The 22,984-nt window shown below is 55.9% G+C and overlaps 2 protein-coding genes across 2 annotated transcripts; one reads left to right on the forward strand and one right to left on the reverse strand.

The window, feature by feature from the left end:
• Window positions 1–1,322: 1,322 nt before the first annotated feature.
• LOC114584820 (zinc transporter ZIP1-like) lies at window positions 1,323–3,197 on the reverse strand. The gene is made up of 3 exons (XM_028706946.2): window positions 3,047–3,197; window positions 2,818–2,948; window positions 1,323–2,203 (listed from the first exon to the last, which is right to left on the reverse strand). Exons 1-3 carry the CDS (start codon window positions 3,159–3,161, stop codon window positions 1,520–1,522), a joined length of 930 nt encoding a protein of 309 aa, XP_028562779.1. The 5' UTR covers window positions 3,162–3,197; the 3' UTR covers window positions 1,323–1,519.
• Window positions 3,198–7,765: 4,568 nt separating this feature from the next.
• Window positions 7,766–22,915, forward strand: STRC (stereocilin). Its single transcript, XM_077918930.1, has 23 exons — window positions 7,766–8,789; window positions 8,912–8,936; window positions 9,570–10,866; window positions 11,606–11,703; window positions 11,797–12,061; window positions 12,279–12,445; window positions 13,253–13,442; window positions 13,784–13,899; window positions 14,610–14,778; window positions 15,058–15,411; window positions 15,863–15,919; window positions 16,351–16,518; window positions 16,606–16,761; window positions 17,021–17,079; window positions 18,106–18,244; window positions 18,716–18,918; window positions 19,003–19,093; window positions 20,151–20,279; window positions 20,396–20,599; window positions 21,180–21,335; window positions 21,639–21,784; window positions 21,971–22,119; window positions 22,218–22,915. Exons 1-23 carry the CDS (start codon window positions 7,886–7,888, stop codon window positions 22,682–22,684), a joined length of 5,709 nt encoding a protein of 1,902 aa, XP_077775056.1. The 5' UTR covers window positions 7,766–7,885; the 3' UTR covers window positions 22,685–22,915.
• Window positions 22,916–22,984: the final 69 nt, after the last annotated feature.

The raw sequence follows: 22,984 nt of genomic DNA on the forward strand, positions 1-22,984 counted from the left end.
CACTGGGCCCTGGAAAAAACCCTGTGGCACCCCATTTGTCACTTTTCCAGGATGATGAGGCACTGTTGGTGAGCATTCTTTTGGTCAGACAACCAGCTATAAATCCACCCTAACAGAAACATTGTCTAACCCACGTTTCACCATTAATGTCTTGGTGTTTTAAAGTCCAAATTGGTAGTAGAATTTGTGGTTTTTTAAAAAGTCTGGTAATAAAGCAAGTTAAGTTATAGTACAATATACCCCCACTACACGGCAAGGGAGTTCCATGTTTGAAACCCCAGATATCACTCTTATAATATGTATGCCACATAAAGTGCAGTCAGGTACACATGTAGGTTTGGCAACACCTTTAGTAAGTGTACAGTTTTGATGTGCCTACAGTTCAATCCAGTGGCAGAGCTTCATGCTCCGGCATGGGGGGGGGGGGCAGAGAGCAGGTGGGGCGGAGCTGACGTGCCACCCGCAGGGACGTGGCGCATGTCCCAGGAGTGTGGCACCCAGCACACACGGGGGGGGGGGGGGGAGGAGGGGAGCCACAATGGCACCCTGCCGGGATTGTGCTTCTGGGGAGCAGTGTGCTCCCCCCGCACTCCTCTTCTTCTGCCAGTGGTTCAATCATCTGATGCTGACAGGAGCCCAACTCTGCCAAAAGTCTATCAAGGCACAAATGGCTCCCTTTCCACTTCAAGGAAAGAGTCAGAGCTGAGCAAAACTCTCTGATCTCACCTAGTTTCATGAGGTGCTGCTTGCACATGCTGCCCAGCTAGAAATGTTTCCTTTCAGGTATCTGCACCCTTTGCCATTTTGGTTTCAGAAACAAGTATAGCATCCTCTCCGGCTAGTAACTGGTTGCAAATCCCCCCATGTTAGTTGAAAACATGTCAGAAGCAAAGCCTTTGGAGAAAGGCCACAGCCCAGTGGTGGAGCAGCTGCTTTGCATGCAGAAGGTCACAGGTTCAAACCACAGCAGCACCTTCAGCTAAAATGATCCGGTAGTGGGCAATGAAAACAACCAGCTTCTCTGGCAGAGACCCTCTTAAGAGCTACAGCCAGCAAAAGTAAATGTACCAAGCTATATTAGGCAGCTGCCTACATATCTTCCCAGCAGGGGGTGCTGCGGTCCTATCTGGTTTTGGGTCTCCGCACACACCCTGCTCCAATTCCCCTTTCCTAGCTGTCTTCCCAATTGCTGTGGGGGACTGAGGGGAAAGACCAAAGCAATTTCTTATCACCTGAGCAAAGAACAGAACTATGCCGTGAGTCTTACTGTCACAGGAATTTGGGTGAGGTGGAAGAGCAAATAAGAACCAGAAAGGCCTTAGTTCCAAAGAGTTATAAAGTGGTCAGATCTTTAATAAAAACATTTGAAGGCACAGCCTATCAGTGTCCGCTTGGGAAGAGGGGGGAAACGGGAGGAGAGAAGCCACCACCCCTTCATTCTAAAAAGCTGCCTCCTGGGAAGCCGAGCCTGCCAGTGTCCATCTCTGCAGGGAAGGGCATCCCACTCAGCTGCTGGCCCTCAGCCCAAGAAGCGCAGGCCAGCCATCCCTGAGAAACCCAGCAGCACAGCAAGGACTTTGAGCAGGCGCCTGGCAGGATCGTTCAGCTCCTGAGGCAAGATTTCCAGGAAGGTGATGTACATGAAGGTCCCGGCAGCCACGCCTTCCAGCACACTCCGGGTCATGGTGGGACTGCCGCTTGCATCAGGACTCTGCATCACAGCCATGCCCAGCCCCACACCCAGAGGGGACATCAGCGCGAAGGTGATGATGGAGGCTGCCAGCCAGCGCAGGGGGAGGCGGCTCTGGAGCAGCAGCAGGGCCAAGCTGGCAGCGATGATGGTCTTGTGGAGGAGAATGGCCACAGCCAGCTGGAGGACCTTTGATTCTGTGTCTTGCAGGCCCACCGCCAGGCCCTCAAACACTGAGTGGAAGGAGAGAGAGAGGGTCAGCACCAGGGAGCGGAAGGACGAGGGTGCTTTGGTGTCCCCCGTGTGGCAGTGGGGGGTCCCCGCCTCCAAGCGCGGCTGCTGCTGCTGCTCAGCCAGGCTGCCCTCTTCGCCGTGTGGGGGAGAGGGGCAAGGCAAGAGGGGCAGGGAGGCCTCATCCCCCTGCTGCTCGCTGCAGGCCAGGATGATGTGCTCTAGGACCAGGACCAGCAGGAAGCCCAGCGCCAGGACCAGTTCGGGCATCGGGAAGTCCAGCTGTGGGGCAGGGAAGAAAAGGGAGGCACCATCAGGTTAGGAGAGAAACCGTTCCCTCGAGGCCCCGACACCCACCCAAGGGCGTCTCCCCTGGAGCCAGGAGAGCCAAACCACCAAAGGAGCTCCAGAGCCTCTGGGCTCCTGAGAATTCTTCCCCAGAGCTGCAACAACCCCTATCTTGGGAATTAAACAGGAAAGGTTTCAGGTAAATGAATGCTTGGCTACTGCTTTCAGAAGGTCACAGGGCAGCCCTGGTGTGCTTAATATGGAGGGGAGGTAAGCAGCCCATTTGAAGACCACCTAACCTTTCCCACAGGGCATGGGGCAAATCTGAGAGCAACTCAGGCCTTTGTCCAGTCAACATCTCGCGGCCTCTTCCCTGCACCATCAAGCATAGGAGCGTGTGAGTCAGCTTAGCCCCATCACATGCTGTCTCGCAAAAGCTGGGCGGGCAGGGCCAGCGGGACTCCGGCGACCAGCAGCGCCAGCAAGATGTTCGCTGGAGCCCCCCTCCCCACTTTTAGTTCGGGGGCTGCAGCCCGTGATGCGGCTCCAACCCTCCGGGCCCGGTCACAGTGTCCTGATCCCCCGCCCTACTCTTCCCTGCTCGGTACCGGGGGAATCTGTTGGCTCAGGTCCTCGCGCAGGTCGGCCAGCGAGTCCGGCACGATGTCCAGCAGGCAAGCGGACAGGAAGACGCCACCGGCTGCGCAGCTCAGGACGCCCCGCCAGCGCGCAAAGAAGCCTGCGGAGGGAGAAAGAAAAGCGGGCGCTGAGAGGGGGGGGGGGAGGAGCCCGGCCGCGACCCGCGCCCAGCTCTGCCCTGCTCTCTCCCTCACTCACCGGTCCCGCCAGCCCCCCGGAGGCTGAGAAGGACGGCAGGCAGGAGGCCGCAGAGAAGCGGCAGCAGCGCCAGCCCCAGCAGGCAGCCCAGCTTCAGAACCTGCAGCGAGCCCATGGCGCAGCCTGGCCCACGCGCCCCGCCCCGCCCGCGCCGAGGGGTATTTAAACCTTCGCGCCACGTGATGGGTACCGCCCATTGGTGGGCGCCGATTGGCCGACTGCCGCCTATGGGGCGGGGCTCGCGCCCACGTGCACCAGGCTAGGGCCGGGAGCGTGGCTGCGGGCTCACTTCTCAGCAGCTTTATCTCCACCCGAGGGGGAAATTATGACGGTGGAGCGGACTTTGACCCCGAGAGCAGAGGTGGCCTCCCTTACGCGTCTCTCCTCTGGCCCCTTGGCACCCGCTGGCCAGAGCTATGGACAAGAGGAGTAGCTCATAGCTGTCAACGTTTTCCTTTTTTTAAGGGAAATTCCCTTATCCCGAATAGGATTCCTCGCAAGAAAAGGGAAAAGTTGACAGCTATGGGAGTAGCTGCAGAGGCAAGGGGGCGTCATCTGGTTCTGTAGCCTCTGCTACCAGAGGCCCCCATGGGAGGGAGCCCGCAGGCAGGGCCAGAACAGCCCCTTCCCCTCCTGGCCATCTAAGAGCATAAGGAGAGCCTGCTGGATCAGGCCCGTGGACCATCTAGTTCAGCATTCTGTTCTCACAGTGGCTGACTAGATTCTCCCAATGGGAACACCTCAAGCAGGATCCTAGCATTCTAGCAAATCTCCCCTCCTGCAGTTTTCAGCAGTTTCTGCCTTTAGCCATGGAGGCAGAGTGTAGCGATCAATAATAGCCATCGACCACCGTGAGTTTATCTAATGTTCCTTGAAAGCCATCCGAGTTGGTATCCATCACTGCCACTCCTATTGGAGTGAGTTCCACAGCTGTGTGAAGAAGGACTTCCTTTTATTTGTCTTGAATCTTCCATGTGCTTCCTTGGGGGTTGGTGAGAGTTGCCTTGAGCTGAGTCAATTTGACCTTTAGCCCAGCCTTGACTGCTGGCAGGGCCAAAGAGCCTCCTCCAGAGTGTGCAATGGACTGCAACACGAGTCATGGAAAATCTGATTGGGTGGGCTGCAGGGCCATTGGAAGCTTCAGTCCAAGGCGGTGGCGGTGTGGCCACGTGACTTTGGAACCCTCAGAAGTAGATGAGGGCTGTTTGGCTCTCTGTCCTGTTTGGGTGTGGACTCCATTTAGTGAAGGGAGTCCTTAATGCATCCTCTGGCACTTCTTCCCAGAAGAGAGGTCTGCCAGGCCTGCTTTGTGGGAGCCTTAGTGGTGATGGTGAAAACTTCTCCTTTTCCAACATGTTATCATTTTGTACACTGGAATTTACTCTGTTGCATCTATTAGTTTTTAGATTTTAGACACAATCCTATACAGTGGACGTTCGGGTTGCGAACGTGATCTGTGCGGGATGCACGTTCGCAACCTGAAGTGGCACGTCTGCGCACGTGCGGGTTGCGATTCGACGTTCATGCGCAAAGCACAATTTAGCGCTTCTGTGCATGTGTGACCCCTGAAACCCGAAAGTAACCCGTTCCGGTACTTCCGGGTTTCGGCAGGTCCGTAACCCGAAAAAATGCAACCTGTAGCGCCTGTAACCCAAGGTATGACTGTACTCGAATTCTGACAGTTTGTGAGCTACAGCAAAGGCACCTCTGTGTTAGTGTAACTTAAGATACCTTACATCTCCATCACTTCATACAGAGACAGGAAACTTGTGGCCCTGCAGATGTTGCTAGACTCCAGCTCCCATCACCCCTGATTGTTGGACATGCTAGCTTGAGCTGTTGGGAGTTAAACTGGAGGGTCTCAGGTGCTTTGTCCCAAACAAGCTATGCCACTACAACGCTGCAGTGCAACTCTGCTGATACAAAATCTTATGCCACTTAAATCTCCATTCAGGTTTCCCACATCAGAGTGGGTGGCTTATGTTAAAAGGCATCCGTTGAGCAGAGTGGTGTATTGGTCTAGAGTTGGAGTCAGAGATCCTTTCCTATTTCTGCAGCAGAGTAGCTGCCATCTTCAGCCTCCTAGAGCTGCCCCTTCAGCTCCAAAGGGGAGCTTTTCAGCTACTGTGTGCTCCAAAGTCAAGGGCAGAGGAACACTGAAAAGACAAGCCAGGCTTCCATTTCAAGAGAACAGGCTGCAAGTTCTGTTATGCGCAAGGGATCTTCACAGGAAGCACAACTTAAAACACACCAAAGGAATGTACTGAAGTACTTCAAGGCATTTGCCCATGTACGTGCACAGAAAATAGTAGATTTATCTGGGAAGCAGCACATGGAAATCTGCACTGGTTGTTGCAATGCATTCCTCATTACTGCATAATCGTAGGATTATTTTCTAATCTTGGAAGGGGCATGACTGTCATGATCATGAAGGGACCCTGCACTTCTGAATTTGCCCCCCCCCCAACCACTGACTGAACACAACAGAAAGCAAACACAACTAAGTACTGGACCCACCTCTTCCCCACTCCATGCCCAGGCCATCACAATAGACAAACTCTGCACCCAATCACAGGGCACCAACTGTGTTAAATAACTCCCCCCTCTCCAGCCCACTACTCAGAGGGCAGGGCATGTATCACCTGAGTCAGTTGTATCACCTGAGTAGTTGTATCACCTGAGTCAGTTTTTAAGATCTTCTGAAGAGACCTGCTGGTTGCTCTGTGAGGGGCATATTGCTGACACCATGGAAACAGGCTTTCTTCTGATAACCCCCACTGTGCGCACAACTCGTGAGGTGGAGAATTGGAGACAGCCATGACCCTTAAATGCTTCTTAAAAACATGTATGTTTACTCAAGTTTTCCCAGATTCCAACTCTTCAATTTCTTTGCTTTGCACACTGATTGGTTTTGTAGGGTGCATATTTTTTTCCTGGGTTTTTAAGGACTCTCTTTGGATGCTGTAGTTTGCATTTTTATGGTTTTCAAATGTAAGCTGCTTAGATTTGTCCTGCTAAGCAGTATACAATGTTTATAACATACATAATGGAGATGGGGTATTTTTTTTACAGAAAGTGGCACACTTTACCCAAGGTGCTTGAGGGCATTGCTGATTTGGACTCCTGGCATTTGGAGCAGCTTCCCCTAAATCTAGGCAGAATAGAAAGGGTGAGTCCTTCTTAGGGGCATGGACATAACCAGGATTTATGTTTGGGGGGGCAGGCTTCATGGGGGGGGGAGCAGAACCTCCATTAGTTAAGTATTTTTATTGATTTACTTGATTTAGGGGGGCATCTTACCCCTGCCCCCCCTTGGTTATGCCCATGCTCAAGGGGTCTGGGAGTTGACACCCACATGGGACGAGGGGCTTTCTGCAGAGCTGAGCTGCCTTCTAAAGGGGATTCCCAAGGGGCTGGAACTAGCACTGGTCTCTGGGATGACTGGCCTTTGGCTGACTCTGAATCAGCACAGGGCCTTGGAGCTCAGGAAAAGAAGTTCCAGCTTCTTCCTCTTTCTCTAGATCACAGGCAACTTTCCTCCTCCTCCTCCTCCTCGAGTGACAGGCCCCATACTGCTTGCATACCCAAGGCATCAATAATGGATCAAGCCCCCATTGTTCCCCTTGATGTGTCAGGATGGTGGGGCCAGCCTCAGGTTACCAGGGAGGGAGGGAGAGGGCAGGGTAGCTGCACCTGGCAAGCTAAATAGGCACATTGGTTTCATGGAGCTCCTTCCTGTGGGGCTTCTCTTGCACCAGAAGGTTTGGGTCACCTCCCATAGACCTCTAGAGACAGCAGAAGCCTGGGCTCACACTTGTGGGCATGAAGCATCCTATAGCTCTGATCTCACAGCCTGGCACCCTTGAACCATCTCGATTCCCACTGTTACTTTCTGGGTTTATCAAAGAGAGCGCCCCAGTGGCCTCTAGGCCTCCTCATCTTGAAGGACTCCATAGTTTGTCATAGCATGGAAGGGGGGCAGAGTTGCTGCCTAAGAAGAAGAAAGAGGTATCTGAGGAAGCAGAAAGCAGATCCAGGGGCTGGGGCAGCTTGTATGCCAGAGCAGAGAGACAGCATTCTGCCCTCTTATGCAAAGGGTAAGATGGAGCATCCGCTCTCCCCAATTCCACATGGAGCAGCTGATCAGGTTGGCAGACGGGTCTCATTCCCAGCCAGGTGATGGGATTGCAGAGTCTCCTTGTCTCTCAGTGCACAAAGGGGCACTGGGCACCTTTGTGGGTACAGGTCAGATGGCAGGGCTCCATCCCCCAGCATGGGCGACTTCCCTCTAGGGGCTAAGGGTAGGGAGCCCTAGCTCCTTGCCAGCCTGTGGGGGTTTTGTTGCCCCCGTGGCCGGACCCTCCTCTCCTGCATGTCAGGCTGGGCTCCTTTCCTTCCTGGATGTAACTAATGCTCTGGACAGCAGAAAGGGATCGGCTCTGCAGGACCAGCTCCACATCTCCAGTGTCATCTCCTATTTCAAGCCTCTCGGAGCAGCCGCCTTTTCCCTGGGCCCAGCCGCTGTGCGCATGGGACGGGTGCCAACATGGCCCCTTTCTTCTGGGGCCTCTGGGGGCTCTTCTTGCTGACGCATCCTCTGCCAGGTACAGGGGCGTAGCAGGGAGGGGAGTCGAGGGTCTGTGTGTGGGCATGCAAGTGGCCTCCTGCATTTGGCTGTGGCCAGTGACCCCTGTCCCCTTTCTCCCAGCAGGGGCAGCGGGGGAGCCAAGCAGAAACCTGCGACAGGGTTTGGCAGGGCTATTGACACCTCCCGGAGAGCAGCGCCAAGGGGGCTCTATTTCTCCCGGGCCCAGCCCAGGCTCGGCACATCAGCAGCACATGCACCCCCTTCTCCTCAGCCTGGAGTCCCTGTGGGGCAGGCAGCCTCCCTCTCCCCAGGCCCGGAGCCCTGAATCCCGCCTGTCCAGCTTCCTCCGCAACATCTCTCTGTACCTCCAGGGCGAGGAGGAGCAGGAAGCCCCGGAGTCCTGGGAGAGCCTCCTGCTGCCACTGCTGCTGCCACCACCCAATGCCGAGAAGCCGCTCTCACCAGCAGCCTCTGGACGCCGGCTCCTCCAGGACATCCTCTTTTCCTGGCAGCGAGGCAGCTGGCATCGGGATGGGTGGCTGAGCTTTGCCCAGGACTTGCTGAGCCTGCTCCTCAGTTGGGCCCAGGACCCCCCTCAGCACCTCCATGGGCAGCAGGGCTGGGAGGTTCTCAGCAGCCTGATGGAAGCCCTGGGCCAGGCCGTCCTCTCTGGGTTGCTTGGCCCACAGGGGTCCCTTTGCCCCCCAACAGGGCAGAGTGGGTGCCAAGCGAATGCCAGTTGGCTGGGGCAAATACTCAGGCTCTTTGAGGGCACTGGCTGGACAGCCATCCTGCACATTCACCCAGGAGGCTTCGCCCCCACCGATGGCCAGCTGAAGCCCTTTGGCCTGGTGCCCGCGACCCCCCGAGAGCTGCCCCCTGCCAACCGCAGTGCCCCCAGCCTCCCAAAGACCCTCTACCGGACAGAGCAGCCAGGCACGGGTGGGAAAGTGCAGGAATCGGCAGGAGGCTCCGAGGGCAACATCTTGTGGGAGACGCTGGAGGAGCTGAGGCAGACACTGTGGCAAAGGGCAGGCCCCACCCTCGTCACCAGCTTCCGAAGGAGGGTCTTGCATGTGACGGGCCTGCTGGCAGCTGAGGCTTCAGAGGCAGTGGGGGTCCCCCAGCCTGACCCAGATGGGAAGTGCTCCGTAGGTAGGTGGGCGGGTGAATGAGTGGGGCTGCAAGCCATGGTAGGGAGGGCACAAAGGGAGGGAGAGATGGGCAAGGCCTCCTAGGGGGCCACAACCCTAACTACTCCTCTTCTCTGTCCCTAGGAAGCCTGCAGCAGCTGCTGCTGTGGTAAGTGGTTGTGGGGACAGCTTCTGAATACCAGCTGCTGGAAGCCGCAGGAGGGGGAGAGTGTTGCTTTTGTGTTCGAATCCTGCTTACTGGTTTCCCACAGGCATCTGGTTGGCCATTGTGAGAGCAGGATGTTGGATCTTTCTCTTGATGCAACAGGCCCTTCTTAAATGTCCTGGAAGGGGGTGACCAGCCTCCTTTCCCTGGACTGGGTGGTGGTGATGCTGTTCTTGTTGTTACTCTTGGGCTGAGTTTCATCGTTCCTTAGGCAAAGGGTGGCAAGGCCATGGGGTATGACATGGCATGGAGTTATATCCAGAAGGGGTGGTAGTGCTGCCAGGGCAGTGACCTGGGCAGAGGGCCATTTGTGGCAGGACCCTGGGGGCATTTTTAGGGAAGTTTTTAAAGATTTAATGCTGTATTGTTTTTAACACTTGATTAGGAGCCGCCCAGAGTGGCTCGGGAAACTCAGCCAGATGGGCGGGGAGTAAATAATAAATTATGATGATGATGATGGTGGTGGTGGTGGCTGCTGGCTTGCCCTGCTGGTCCCCGCTGAGTGACCTCTGGTATGGCACTGAGTCACCTTGTGCCTGGTAAGTGGTGGACCCTCTTCTTCTCTGCTGTTCGCAGGGGAATCAGACACAACATCAGCTGGGACACCCTGCGTGTGGAATTGGCCTCCAGGGCCTCCTTCCCATGGCCTCCCGCGGTGCCCAGTTGCTTGCTGCCTGCCGGGGGAGGGCACAGGGTGAGCGAGACCCTCCCTCCAGCCCCCCGGAGAGCATTTGCTGAGCCCCCCTCCCAGGCAGAGGTCCTGGAGGCCGCCTGCAACGAGAGCATCCCCGGTTTGCCAGGAATCTCCAACTTCACCATCTACTTGTATTGCACCCTCTTCAACGGCTCCAAAGAGCCCCACCGGCCCCCGCTGGACCTGGAGGCCTTGTGTTCCAGCACCACCTGGTACTTCTCCTCCATTGAGGGTGACCCGGTCTGGATACGAGCCTGCAAGGAGTACTTCCCCCAGCAGTTCAACAGCACAGTGTGTGGCAATGTCTCTGTCCTCTTGCACCTTGGGCCCCACCAGGAGCTGGTGGAGGAGCTCTGTGCCAACCTCTCCATGCCCTTCCGGCCCAACCGTTGCTCAGAGGCTCTGAGCAGGCCTCTGCTGGGCCAGGAAGACTTCTGGACCTGCCTCTCCCTGGAGAACCAGACCCTCTGGACCCAAAACCTCTGCAGCAGCAGCCTGCGGGAAGTCTCTGATGCCACCAGGCAGTGGCTGGGCACCCTCTGCCACAGCCCGCTGGCCCAAGGGGCTGGGCTGAATGCCTCTCTGCGCCAGAGCACGGAAGCAGCAGGGTGTGGCGCCAGGGCCTGGAGCCCCCAAGCGCTGCATAACACCAGCTTCCTAGCTCAGTGTGGGGATGCCCACCTGCAGAGCTTCCAGGAGCTTGTGTGCAGCAACAAGTCTCTACTGGAAGCCCTGCAGCTGGCCCACCCCTGGGTGCGGGTTCACTGCTTGGCTGTTGAGCAGGATAGGAGCTGCTCCCTCCTGTGGCTCCCAGGGGTGCTGCCACTGCCCCCGCAGCTCTGCCAGGATACGCCGGCCTTCCTGACAGCACTGGTATCCCAGTTGGCCCGGTGCAAAGAGCCTCCCCACTCTTCTTCCCAGTGGGTTCCCAGTGCCGGCTACCTGTTGCGGCTGCTGGACTTCCTGCTGGCTTCTCCTGCCCTTGGCGAAGTGGGGCAAGAGGGAGCCAGGCAGCAGCTGGGCCAGGCTCTCCTGCTCTCCAGCCTCCTGGCCAACAGCTCCTTTGGGACTTCTCTCCAAGCCAACTTCTCCCTGAGCATCCTGGAGGATGTGAGCCAGTTCCTGCAGGAAGGCGAGCTGGATCAGGCCACCAAGGAAGACCTGCTTAACTGCTTTGGGGTGGGTGATGCTCTGGGGACAGGAGGAGGGTTGGGAGGCTACTGCCAATAGCCACATGGGGAATGCCTGATAGGAATGTGTCCCCACCCTAGGGGAACACACTGGGGAAGCCCAAGAAGGGGGTCTACCCTCTGGGCTGCATGAATGGATTTAGACATGAGGAGAGGATATATTGTTTAGTTATTACCATTCATAACTCATGTGAGTCAGATCACGGGTTCAGTCCCTTCCTCTTCCAGGACAGAATCATAGAATTGTAAAAAATCTGAAGGGTCACCTAGCCCAACCCCCTGAAAAACCATCAAGAAATACTAAAATGTACTTATTTTTCCCCATTGAGGGAACATTTCGTGGACCACATACAATCACTGCAAACTATATCAAGCACTCTGCTCCTTCTCTGTTCAGCATACAATGGAAAACAAGGTTTAACACTTTTTCCCATGGTACATCTTACACATCTGTCTCACTCTCACCTACCAACCTAGATGGCTTTAAAAGAGCATTAGACCAGTTCATGGGAGGAGAGGCCTGTCGATGGCTACTGGCCACGAGGACTAAGGCAATGATGCTTCTGAATCCCAGTTTCTGGAAACTGCAGGAGGAGAGAGGGCTCTTGTGCTCAGGTCCCGCTTGTGGGTTTCCCCTTGGGGCATCTGGGTGGCTACTGTGAGAACAGGATGCTGGCCTAGAGAAACCCCTTTTGGTCTGATCCAGTTCTTCTCTCTCCTCCTTGCAGCCTTTGCTCTGGAATCTGCTGGAGAGGGAGGAGAACATCTCAGCTCTGGAGTTCTTCATGCAGGTACCTTCCCTCCATCCCAGTCTCCAGTCCTGTTGGTCCTGAAGCCACTTGACTCCTTCCTTGGCCCAATACTGGCCCCTGGAGCAAAGCTGCAGCTCTCCTCCTCCTCTTCCTCCTCCAACCCCAAGGCTGACCTCTCCCCCTTTCCCCTCCTTCCTGTCCAAGGCGCCTCCCTGCACCATCTTTCAGGCTCCCTTGTGGCAGCTCCAGCGGGGCAGGGAAGGGAGTGGCGCTGCTGTTGCTGCCTTGCCTCCTCCCCCCCTCCTACTTTTCCAGGAATACCTGCAGATGCCCCATAAGGTTGTCCAGAGGCTGCTGTGGTCAGCAGAAGGTGAGACCATCCAGAGGTTCCTGGCCCTGCTGCACCGCTCCTGGGATCACCTGCAGATGAAGGTAGGTCTGTGGCAGAAGGGCTGGCCTTGATTAGGTGTGCAGCACCTGTGGAGCCTTGACATGCCCACCAGGCTCCATATGGAAAGGGGGGTATTTGTTTAATGTAGGTGCTGGTTGGCAGCTCCAAACCTCAGCTCCTGGAGAGTCCCAGGTGGAGGACAGCTACCCTGTGAACCCCTCCAAGGGGACTCCCTTTCCCTCTGCTTCCCTCCACCAGGTGCCTCCGTGGGACGAGCGGGCAGTGGAGTCACTGGCTGCCCAGCTCCTGAGCAAGTTCCCTCAGCCATCCCCACAACTCTTCCTCCACCTCTCTCACTTTGTCCCTTTCATGGCTGCCTCGGACATCCTGCGCTTGCCACCCGCTCTGCTGGCCAACGATAGCGTGTGAGTGGTCCCCCCAGGCGCCTGCATGGCTTTTCCCAAGCCTTCCTGGGGTGTCTTTCCCCAAACCACCTCCAGAGCCCTCAGGTCCTCCCTGCCCAGTTGAACCCCTCTGAGTTTACCTCCAGGTCCTAATTAAGGTGGGGTTAGTCCCCAAACCCAATTTCAGTCTAGTGGCAGGAAACCTTCAGGAAAGATGGTGCCTGAGCATTTATTTATTAAATTTGTCAGTCGCTTTATCATGCCCAGGGCAACCCAAAGTGACTTACTACCCAGCAAATAGACAATAAATCCCACAGAGATACATTAAAACCAAGAGGAAGGAGAAATACATTAGAAACATCCCACCTACTTCTAAAAGGTCACAGAGAGCTCAAGGCCAAATGCCTGGTTATAGAGGAAAGTTTTTGCCTGGTGCCTAAAGATAAATGATGATGGTGCTAGGCGAGTCTTCCTGGGGAGAGCATTCCACAAATGGGGAGCCACTGCAGGAAAGGCCTGTTCTCATGTTGCTACCCTCTGGACCTCTTGTGGAGGGGTGGTCAGAATAGAATGTCCTTTCTGTCACTTCTGAATAGCCACAACCAGCCCCTCTTACTGCAGGGAGGGTCTGGGCCCTCTCATTTCACCTGAAGCATTGCTTATGTTGGTCTTCTTAGGCTGTGCCCATCCCCCTGGCCTCATGCCTGGCATTGGGCCAGGTAGTCCTTCACTCAGCATGCTGTCTGTGTGCCTGTAGTTTTCTCAGGTGAGGGGTGGGGGAACTTCTCTTTCTAACGTGGCCTCTTTCTTCTCCTCTCCAACCCTCAGCTTGGCCATCATTAGCAGCCAAAGTGCCCGGATGACGCTGGCACAAAAGCGAGCCCTAGTGCAGCGTCTCCTGCAGGCCGAGCACCTCCTAGGCGAAGTCCCTTCCTGGCCCCTGGAGTTCCTTCACAGCCTCCAGCCTCTCCTTCCTCACCTGCCGCTTGGCCACTTCCTTCAGCTAACACCGCAGCAGGTGAGACCAGGGTGCAGAGGCTGAGAGCAGCTGGGGTGGGTGTCCTTCAGTTGCCCCTGGAAAGCTGGGCAAGCTCTCTGCTGCCTCTGTGGGGATAAACCCTTTGTGAGAAGGTGCAGTCCCTGCCTCCAGCCCCCTCCCCACAGGACTGGAAGCTGGTGGTGCACCCTCTGGAACCCCTGGAGGGCTGAGCATGCCCCAGAGTACCCGCTTATGCCAGGGATGGTGCTTCCATAAAACAATAGAATTGTAGAGTTAGAAGGTTGGTCATGTTGTCCAACCCCTGCAATGCAGTCCATTCCACTGTCAAACAACGCTTAAATGTTGGTGTGTCCCTCCAGATCCAGAGCTTGGTGAATGGCTGGCAGGAGGCTGAGCTGGGCCTGGCTCAAGGGCGCCATGTAGCACGTAGTTTGCTCAACGGGAGCCATGAGAGCACCGAGGAGCAGATGTGCAGGTGAGCAGTAGGGAGGCAGGCTTGGGAGCAAACTGACCTGGGTGATTTTGTGTCCCAGGGTATCCCACTTATTGCTGGGTGCAGCTGTTCAAGGCAGGAGTTCACAGGGGAAGAGATTTCCTCCCAAGGCAACACTCCACATGGCTTTGGGTCCAAGGGAGAGCAAGGTTTGCTGTGTTCAAGAGACAAGCCAAAGGCGACCCCGGGGACATCATTGTTGCTAGATCAGACAGGAGTTATGTCCCCAAAGTATTTCCTGGCAAAGATGCGTCATGGCAGCAGGAGTTGAGGAACCCCAGATGGAAGGCTATTTGTCCACATGGTTCTCTTTCAAAGTCTATGGACACATGGGGTATACAGAACATGTGAACTTCAGAAGGGCCCTGTAGCAGCAGCTGGGTCAGGCTGAAGGGGTCCATCTGGTCCGGCATCCTTTTCTCACAGTGGCCAGGCAGATGCCTCAGTGGGAAGCCCAAAAGCAGGAGCTAATGGCGACAGGAACTCTCCCCAACTTGATTCCTATGAACTGGACCTTTCTTGAAAGAGCAAAAGTTCTTCAGAGAGGGAGGAGCATCACCTTTTGCGTATCTGGAGCAAAAACCGGCCAGAAGCATCAGAGTTTGTGGTCTAAAACAGCAGGCAGGCTTACATGGGGTGTGGCTAGCACCAAGTGAGCAAGTCTGCCTGTGCCCCCTCCCCCATCCTCACAGGCTCGGGGCTCTCACCTGCTTCCTCAGCATCGGGGACTTGCGTCTGATCTCCCCCTTGCAAGATCTGTGGGGGCCGATCGAGAAGCACCTCCTGGAGTGTGTGGCCAGAGGGGTGGTGGACCCTCATGGGCAGGTGAGTGGTGAAGAGGACCAGGCTCTCTTGGGCACAGCAGAGCCTAGCCTAGGGCCAGCACTGCTGAGGACTTTTCTCCCCACTGTCCCTCAGCCTCCTTCTGGGGGCAAGCTACTGTTCACAGAGATCCAGCTCTGGTGATGCTCTCCCAACTGGAAGCAAACCTGCAGAACCCTCCTCTGCTCCAGGACTGAAGCCTCCTTTACCAAAGCTGGCTCCTTTCCCTGGTTGGGCCACCACCTCATCTGACTTGCCATTGCCTTCTCCTTCTTCTTCCTCTCCTCCTCCTCCTTCTCCTCCTCCTCCTTCTTCCAGCTGGCCCATGCCCTGGCAGAGCTCCTGCCTTCCTCAGTGGGCTCCCACGAGCTGCAATCCTGGCGGGGTCTTGTGCCAGCCATGGGGGTGGAGTTCCTGCGGGGCCTGTCAGAGTCTCAGGTAGGGGCTATCCTCCCAGAGCTGCAAGCAGCACAGCTTAGCCGTGCCCAGGTGAGTCATCCTGAGGGTATGCCCTGCATCTGCTGTGGGGGTGGGTTGGTGTTAGGCAAATTTGAGCCTTTCCTCTCCAGAGCTGGGGGCAGCAGCAGCCTGCCTAGGTCAGTCCCACCAACTCCCTGTCATGGGGATGGGCTAGGGCTTCCACTTCCTTATGCTCAGGCAGCTTCCTTATTTGTTGGGGTTTTTTAAAGCCACCTTCTAAATATAAAACAATGGTTATCAATAAGAAAAATTAGCAACAATAAAATTAAACTTTCAAAAAGTTACAATAGCAAAAAAACCTGAAAGCAGATTTAGGGGCGGATCTATCCTCATGCTTTATAACATTAAAAATGTCTTATTAAAGTGTGACACCAGAGGGCACTGCAGAGCAGCGAGCCACCAGCCATGGGAAACTGCATTAAACGTTACAGAACATTACGTATATTTAATAATGTTTAAAAGGTCGATGTAGATCCAGCCTAAAACTCAATCAACTTTCTAAGCATCTGGGTGGGCTTATATAAATAAGAATGTTTTTAGCAGACACTGAAAATAGTACAAGGAAGGAGCCTGCCAGGTATCAATAGGCAGGGAGTTCCAAAGTGGAGGTGCTGCCACACTGAGAGATCCTTCTTCCCTTCAGGCTCTGCTGCTGCTCTCGCAGGCCCTGCGGATGGAGAATGTGAGTATCACCCAGAAGGTGAAGCTCAGAGGTGGATGTGGAGGTCTGGGGCAGAGACCTCCTTGTTTGATCTGGTCCAGACGGCAGGGACAGGTCAGCAGTTGGCAGGCCCACAGCTCTGAAGATAGCAGACCCCAGCTTGGCTTGGAGAATCTGCCACCTCACCTGCCACCTCACTCTTCTTCAGGAAAGAAGAGCTGAAAAGAACTACTGAGAAATAAAGTCTAGTCTGGGGCGGGAGGAGCTCCCTGGGAATCTTGCCTCTATTATGTAAACCTGCAAGCTACAGACATGCTTGTTCAATCCAAAATGGAAAGCAAAGCATCTCCCTGTCTGCTGATACTGTTGGGCAGGGGGATCCAAAGCCCCACCAGTACCACCACTCTACCCCTTGGTTGCCAGTGATAGGATCTGTGGCCTCCCTCCCACCCTGCCTTCTGTCTCTGCAGGTGACGCTGAGTGGGGCTGAGCCTCTCTGCTCCCTCCTCGCTGGCCTGGGTCCCCAATCTCTGGAGGTGGCAGTGGCTGCTGTCTTGGCCAGAGGCTGTGCATGTGTGGGCCCCACTCTGCCCCATCTCTCAGGAGCTCAAAAGGCAGGTCTGCTTCAAGCTCTGCAGGTATTTGGCGAGGCCCACAGGGATCCGGGCGAGGGTGTGCGTGCCCTCGAATGGCTTCAGCCACCCTAACCGCATGTCCCCTTCTTGTGCCTGTCCCAGAGGCATGGCCCAGAGTCCCCTGTCCTCAGTGCACACCTGGACTGCCTCTTGCCTGCTGTCCCCCTCAAGCTCCTGCAGGTGGACACCCAGGCCCTGCTGGGGAGGAGCAGCTGGCACCGGAAGGCACCTTGGTCCCCACAGCAGGTATGGGAGAAGAGTGCTGGGCAGGGCGATGGGAGGCCAAAGCAAAGGGTGCCGTTTACTCCCTGTGGTGTCTCCATAGCTCAGGGGTAGAGCATGCAGACAGCCATAGGCATCTCCAGGGGAAGCTGGGAATTGTTCCCTGCCTGAAAGCCTGGAGAGCTGCTGTCAGTCCATGCTGACAATTCTGACCTAGATGGACCCACAGTCTGGCTTGGCACAAGGCAGCTTCCTAGCTTCTTTTTATGTTCCTCTTTCTCAGGCCCAGTTCCTTTGGCAGAGCATTGAAGCCAGTGCCAACATGACGGGGGACCTGATCTGGTGAGAGCCATCTCCCCTCCTTCTCTCCTCCTCTGCTAACGGGATGTCATGGGTGGCAATGGCTGAACTCTCTCCCCATGGCAGGGGACTGGGACACCTGGCCATGGGACTATCCTGCACCGCTCTGCAGACCTTTGAAGCTGGGGCAGATTTTCTGGCTGTTCTGGAAGCTCTCTACAGCCAAGACCTCCACCTGCCCTGGAGCCTGGTAAGAAGGCATTGGGGAGAGGCCTACCCTGGATAGTAGCAGGGAATGGGCTCAGCAGGTACAGAGCAATGGGCCTGGGCACATAATGCCCCCCTCTTCAATTAATGTCAAGCTGTGCCTTTGCTTCCAGAAAGGATGCATCTGGGAGGACATCCAGAGGAGACCCAGCCTCTCTACTACGGAGTTGCTGGGGCTGGGACCCCAGTTCCTCATGGACTTGCCGTAGGTGACCTACTTCCCCACCCTGAGTGCCTGTCCTCCCTCCCACTCAACACACCCGGTTGGGTAGGTGGCGGCAAACCTCTTGTGCTGCCTCCTTGTGACCAAGGATTTGATGGGCACCAGACCTCTTGGCTGCATGGAAGCTCCCCCTAGTGGCTAAGAAAGACATCAAAGGTGCTGGGTATGTTTTGGTGAGAGGAGAGAGAGCCATATTCAAATATCTGCCATGGAAAAGGCTTGCAGCCTTTCTCAATCTGTGGGCCCCAGATGTTGTTGAACTACAACTCCCATAATCCCTAGCTAGCAAGGCCAGAGCTCAGGGATGATGGGAGTTGTAGTCCAACAACATCTGGGGACCCACAGGTTGAGAACCTGCTGCTAGAGGAACCTATAGGAAGACCTTCCTGAGTCTTCAGGCTTTTCATCAGTGCAGCAGGCTGCCTCATGGGTTTCCTGCATTGACTGAGGTGGGGGGGCATGTTCCTTTCACCCCCTTGATTCTGTGCTACTGGGCCAGATCCAGCGCTCCTCCCTGCCTCCCCTGCCTTGCCTGGCCTGCTTCTTGCTGCTGAAGTGAGGTGTTCCTTCTTGGCCAGGACTCACCTGCTGGACAAGCTTCCTGGCAAGTCCTTCCTGCTGATCTTGGACTATGTAAGGAGCCACCCACACAACCTGCTGGTCTTGCCACCTCCTCGACGGGCCGCCCTCGCCCGGCACAGTTTGCAGGCACTACTGGTAAGGGGGAGAGGAGCAGCGATCAGTTTTGAGAGCCAGAGTGGCACAGCTGGAACCCAGTGCACCTCTCCACCTCCCCACCACCACCACCAACAACAACAACAACTCTGCTGTGGGTTTATTGGTTTGCTTGGGATCTGTGAAATGGGGACAATAGTTATAGTGTGAGGTCCAAAATGAGCCAATAACCGGAGGCTCACCTGGGACACATTCCATCCTTTCCAGGTGCAGGAGGACCACAGGGAAGGAAATTCCTTGGGGCACTCTCCCCTCCCTCCCTCTCTCCCTATGTCAAAATGCAACAGTGAGCTCTGATGGAGTGCTGCGTCTTCAGGCACCTGTCCTTGGGCTCAGGGATGGGACAGCAGCAAAGTTACCCTTCCCAGGCCAAACTCCTTGCAGCACCACCACTCCTGGCTGGGACCAGTGGGAGCCAGCCATCCACCCACCTCCCTCCCCTCTGTATTTCAGCAAAGGTCCCAAGGGGAGGCAGACATCTCAGTGGAGATATTGAGCTTGCTTGGCCCTTTGGTGGGCTTCCTGGAGCCCGACAACCTGGTCCATGCCAATCCTGCAAATCTGCTCCAACACCTGGATGAGCTACGGGAGACCTGCCTCGATAATGGTGTTGCGGAAGTGCTTGGGCAGCTGCTGATGGCAGATGGTGCTTTGGGGTGAGGAAGGTGCCTTTTTGGACCCTGGCTGAGCTCAAGGCCTTGGCTTCCCTACATGACCACCTCACTGTTTCACCACTACAGGGACCCAGAGCACTGGAGCCAGGTGGAGCTGGAGCAGCTGGGGCATTTGGTGTTCAGGCTCCCTCCGGAGAGCACCCAGCGAATCCCCCAGGTGAGGCAGGGTGAGGGTCTATCTCCTGTGCTGGAGTGTCCTTCAGCATTCTGCCTCACTGCCAAATAGCTCTGATTGCAAAGTGTGTCTGTGGTGTGTGTGTTCTCCCCACCCTCATCCCCATCTAGCAATCAGCCGCAGACTGCCTCTGGACATGGAGGCTCCACCTAGCCGCCAGGGCTGACCTCCAGTGGCACCCTCACCAGTGGTGGACCTACATTTGGGGGGGGGGCTGAAGCTTGGAATGTTATGAGGGCCCCTTCACAACCTGGAATGAGGTCTGGGTAACCTCTGTTACCTTCTTCAGTGGGATTGTTCCATGACAGATCACTTAAAATTAATAATAATAACTACTACGTCTCAGTTTTTGATTAAAATTACTGCCCTCAATCATCTCACACATTGAAGTCATTGGTGTAAATAAAATTTCCCTATGCCTTATCATTTTCAAGTTACTGCAACAGTTCACCTTTACAACATCTGTGTTGTTGACTCTCAAATTTTGGGATCGTTGAATTATATCCAACAAAAATAACAATCCATTTTAGTTGTGCAAATTGAGTCTACTACACCCAAAATTGTTAAGCCATGTGAACTAAAATCACTTCTGGGGCCCCTCTGGGATTAGTTAAGTTTCATTAGTTTACAGTAGATCTGCTCTGATCCCCACTCTGGACCTTTGCTCATGCACTGCTTGGCAAGTAGTTCTTTATAAGAATTATCACACATTGCATATGTAAAATGTGTGTGCGCGCGCGCGCACACACACACACACACACACACACACACACACATATATTTGTCAGACATTGCATGAAAGCACTTCCTATTGTCTCATCATCTGATTGCTTGGGGAGGGGGGGTGGGCTGAGGGGGTGAAGTGGGGAGAGGAGCCCCACAGATGGGCTCTGCTGTGTCAGTGTGTCCCTGCCTCTCTGGCTTGCTTAGCTGTGATTCCTGCATTGCAGGGAGTTGGGCTAGATGATCGCTGAGGTTCCTTCCAATTCTACAGTTCCATAATTCTATGATCTGCCTCTCCCATCCTGTTCTGCTCCAGGCGGTGCTGAGCAAGGACCTTGTGGAGCAGCTGCTGCAGAGCCAGAAGCTGTGGGAGGAGAGTGAGCAGGGCCTGCTGTGTGACCCTCAAGGGCCAGCCGGGGGGCTGCAGGCCCAGAAAGAGGCCCTGGTGAGGAGGAGCCTGGAGGGCTCCCAGGAAGGTGAGCTTCTGTCTGAGGAGGTGCCCCTGAAGCACACTCAGGTCAAGGGGAGGGGTTAGGGACCCTCCCTGTCCCTTTGGGCTAGCTCGTTGCCCACCCCTGCTGGACTCCCTGTGCAGAACCTGTGCCCAGCTGCTCCGACATCCGGGCCTCTTTCCCCTCGGCCTGGAGCGCCACCCAGATCAGCGCGATGGAGCTGGACCAGTTCCATGACTGCCTGAGCCTCATCAGTCAGGACCTCGCCCTCCGTCCGTATCAGCGCCAGGCTGCTCTCAGCAAAGCCAAAGAGGTGAGTTCTCCACCAGACTGTATTCTGACTCCAGAGGGTCCCATGGCACCGGGGGGCGGGGTATTAGCCAACTCTTACTCAGAGCAGACCCTCCAAGTGTCCCTATTTTCAAGGGACCATCCCAGATGCACAGAAGCTGTCCCTGTTTATGATTTGACCCCAGAATGTCCTGTTTTTCCTAAAGACGTCCCTATTTTCATTGGAGAAATGTTGGCGGGTACGTCAGAGTAGGCCCATTGAAATGACTGAACCTAAGTGAGTCTTGTCAATTAACTTTAGTAGGTCCCTTCCAGTGTGTAGGCCAGGCCTTGAAAGCCACCCAGGGCCTTGGCTGAAGACGGTTCCTGCCATAAATAGCCCACAGACATTTTGGGCCTCCCTCTACCCCAAAGGGGTGGGTGGGGGATTGCCCAGGGGGGCAGCCTGTCCAGCCTACAGGGAGGCCTTTCATGCAGTTGGACCTTGAAGCCCTCTTGTTCAGGAGTGGGACATCCATGAGCAGGTTTTCCTTTGGGGGGAGGGTGTCTCCACTGTGTGAAAGAAGGGACGGTGGCTTAGGAGGGTCCCCCTGTGCTTGCAGGTTCTGGGCCCGACCTGGGCAATGGGCGCAGTGGAGATGCTGCAGTTGGGTTTCCTCGCCCTCCAACTGAGCGAAGAGGAGCTACAGGAGCTGGAGATTCCTGACTGGGGAGCCTTGTCAGTGCTGGGGGGCCTGGAAGGCTGGACAGAGAGGCAGGTGAGGGGCGCTTCATTTTCCTGGCTTACCCACTGCATACCTCCCAAGTGTCCCGATTTTCCAGGCAAAGTCCCGGAATTACGAAAGCCATCCCAGCTTCTGATTTGATCCATGGAGACAACTGTGTCCCTGTGACCAGGTTGAGTTTCAAAGGGAATATGCCACCTTCCATCCCCTTTTGTGATCTCAGGCCTTCTGAGCCAGCCTGGGCAGAAGCTGCCAGCCAGCCACAACCACGTGGCTTTGCCTGGATGCCTGGCACAGTCCTGATGGGGCCTCCCCATTGTCTCTCTGCACACCCAGATGCAGGCCGTGGTTGGCAGCCTGCTTGCAAAGCAACACAAGGTGAGCGCGGAAAACCTGGCACTGCTGGACTTGGTGTCTCTCGGGCACCTCCTATGTGGGCTGCAGGTGGCGGAGATCAGGCAGCTCAACAGCCAGGAATTCAGGTAGGGAGGCTGGAAGGCACAGGGATTGGCAGAGGGCCTGGGAGCCCTCTAACCTTGGAGGGGTTGCTGCTCCCAGCCTTCTACGGTTGCAGGCAGGACACACGCCAGTTTCCAGTTTCTGTTTTGGTGCAGAGGCCTCCACCTGCCTCCCTGCACCCCAGCTACAGCCCTCTTCCTTCCCCACAGCAAAGCGGCCTCCTTCCTGGGGTTGCTCCATCTCAGCTGCTCTGAGGAGAAACTGGAAGCCCTGGCCTGGCTCCTGGTCACCCCCTCTGCCTTTGGGCCTGTCGCCATGTGGGGCCCAGGGATTTTCACAGAGATTGGGACGCTGGCAGGTCGGTGGCTGTGTGGTGGAGGGAGTCCTTGCTTCTGTCTTGCTTTCGGGGCAACACACCCTGGGTGGGCACCACCGGCCTCTTTCTCTCCTTCCCAGCGGGGCTGCCGGACATCGTCCTCTCGTCCCTCGTCCCAGAGCAGCTTCGGGCTCTGACCCCAGAGGCGGTTGCCTTGATCCCCGCCCCCAAATTTGCAGTGAGTGCCTTGTTGTGCTGGGGGTCTGGGACGGGGAGGGGGAAGCCCGGGACGGGCCTCTCAGCTGGGGCTCTAAATGTGGGCCAGGCAGGGGCTGCCCCTCCAGGGCTGGGCCCAGCGGAAAGGGGTGGAGCATCATCCCACTTGCGCTGGCAGCTCCTGGTGGGTTCTGCCTCGCCTTTCTCTGCTCCCCTGCAGGTGGTGTTCAGCCCAGCCCAGCTGCTCAGTCTGACAAGCCCCCAGGCATCGGCCGTGACAGCCCAGCAGTACGGACTCCTCAGCCCTAAGCAAAAATGGGCCCTGGAGCTGGCGCAGTGCGAAGGGGAGCCCTGCCAGGACCACAGGAGTATGTGCCCACCCCTGCCTTGACCCCTGCATGCCTCACCATGGGCACTGCCCCCTGGCATGCCACCTCCCAGCGCTGTGCTGCCCCTGGCCCCTCCAGTGAAGCTTTGCTCCTCTTCCTCCTCCTTCCTCCACAGGCAGAAGTGGCTCAGGGCTTCGTCCTGCTGTTTTGCTGCTGCTTCCGTCTTGCTGCCTCCTTTTGACTTTCGGGGGCCCCCTGGCCTTGCAATAAAGCTGCCCCTTTGCACTGATTGACTGGTGCCTGCGACTGTCTTGTGCCCCCCACCCCCACTGCCTCCAGTACCACGGGGCAGACGAGGCGAC

Source organism: Podarcis muralis, chromosome 14 (genome assembly GCF_964188315.1).
Source record: "Podarcis muralis chromosome 14, rPodMur119.hap1.1, whole genome shotgun sequence".
Classification (NCBI taxonomy): domain Eukaryota; kingdom Metazoa; phylum Chordata; class Lepidosauria; order Squamata; family Lacertidae; genus Podarcis; species Podarcis muralis.

Coding starts and splice junctions, on each gene's coding strand:
- LOC114584820 (XM_028706946.2), bottom strand. CDS start 3,161: ATGGGCTCGCTGCAGGTTCTGAAGCTGGGCTGCCTGCTGGGGCTGGCG. Junction 2,949..3,046: donor CCGGGGGGCTGGCGGGACCG/GTGAGTGAGGGA, acceptor CTCCCTCCGCAG/GCTTCTTTGCGCGCTGGCGG. Junction 2,204..2,817: donor TGAGCCAACAGATTCCCCCG/GTACCGAGCAGG, acceptor CCTGCCCCACAG/CTGGACTTCCCGATGCCCGA.
- STRC (XM_077918930.1), top strand. CDS start 7,886: ATGCACCCCCTTCTCCTCAGCCTGGAGTCCCTGTGGGGCAGGCAGCCT. Junction 13,900..14,609: donor ACCGAGGAGCAGATGTGCAG/GTGAGCAGTAGG, acceptor CCATCCTCACAG/GCTCGGGGCTCTCACCTGCT. Junction 16,762..17,020: donor CACCTTGGTCCCCACAGCAG/GTATGGGAGAAG, acceptor CCTCTTTCTCAG/GCCCAGTTCCTTTGGCAGAG.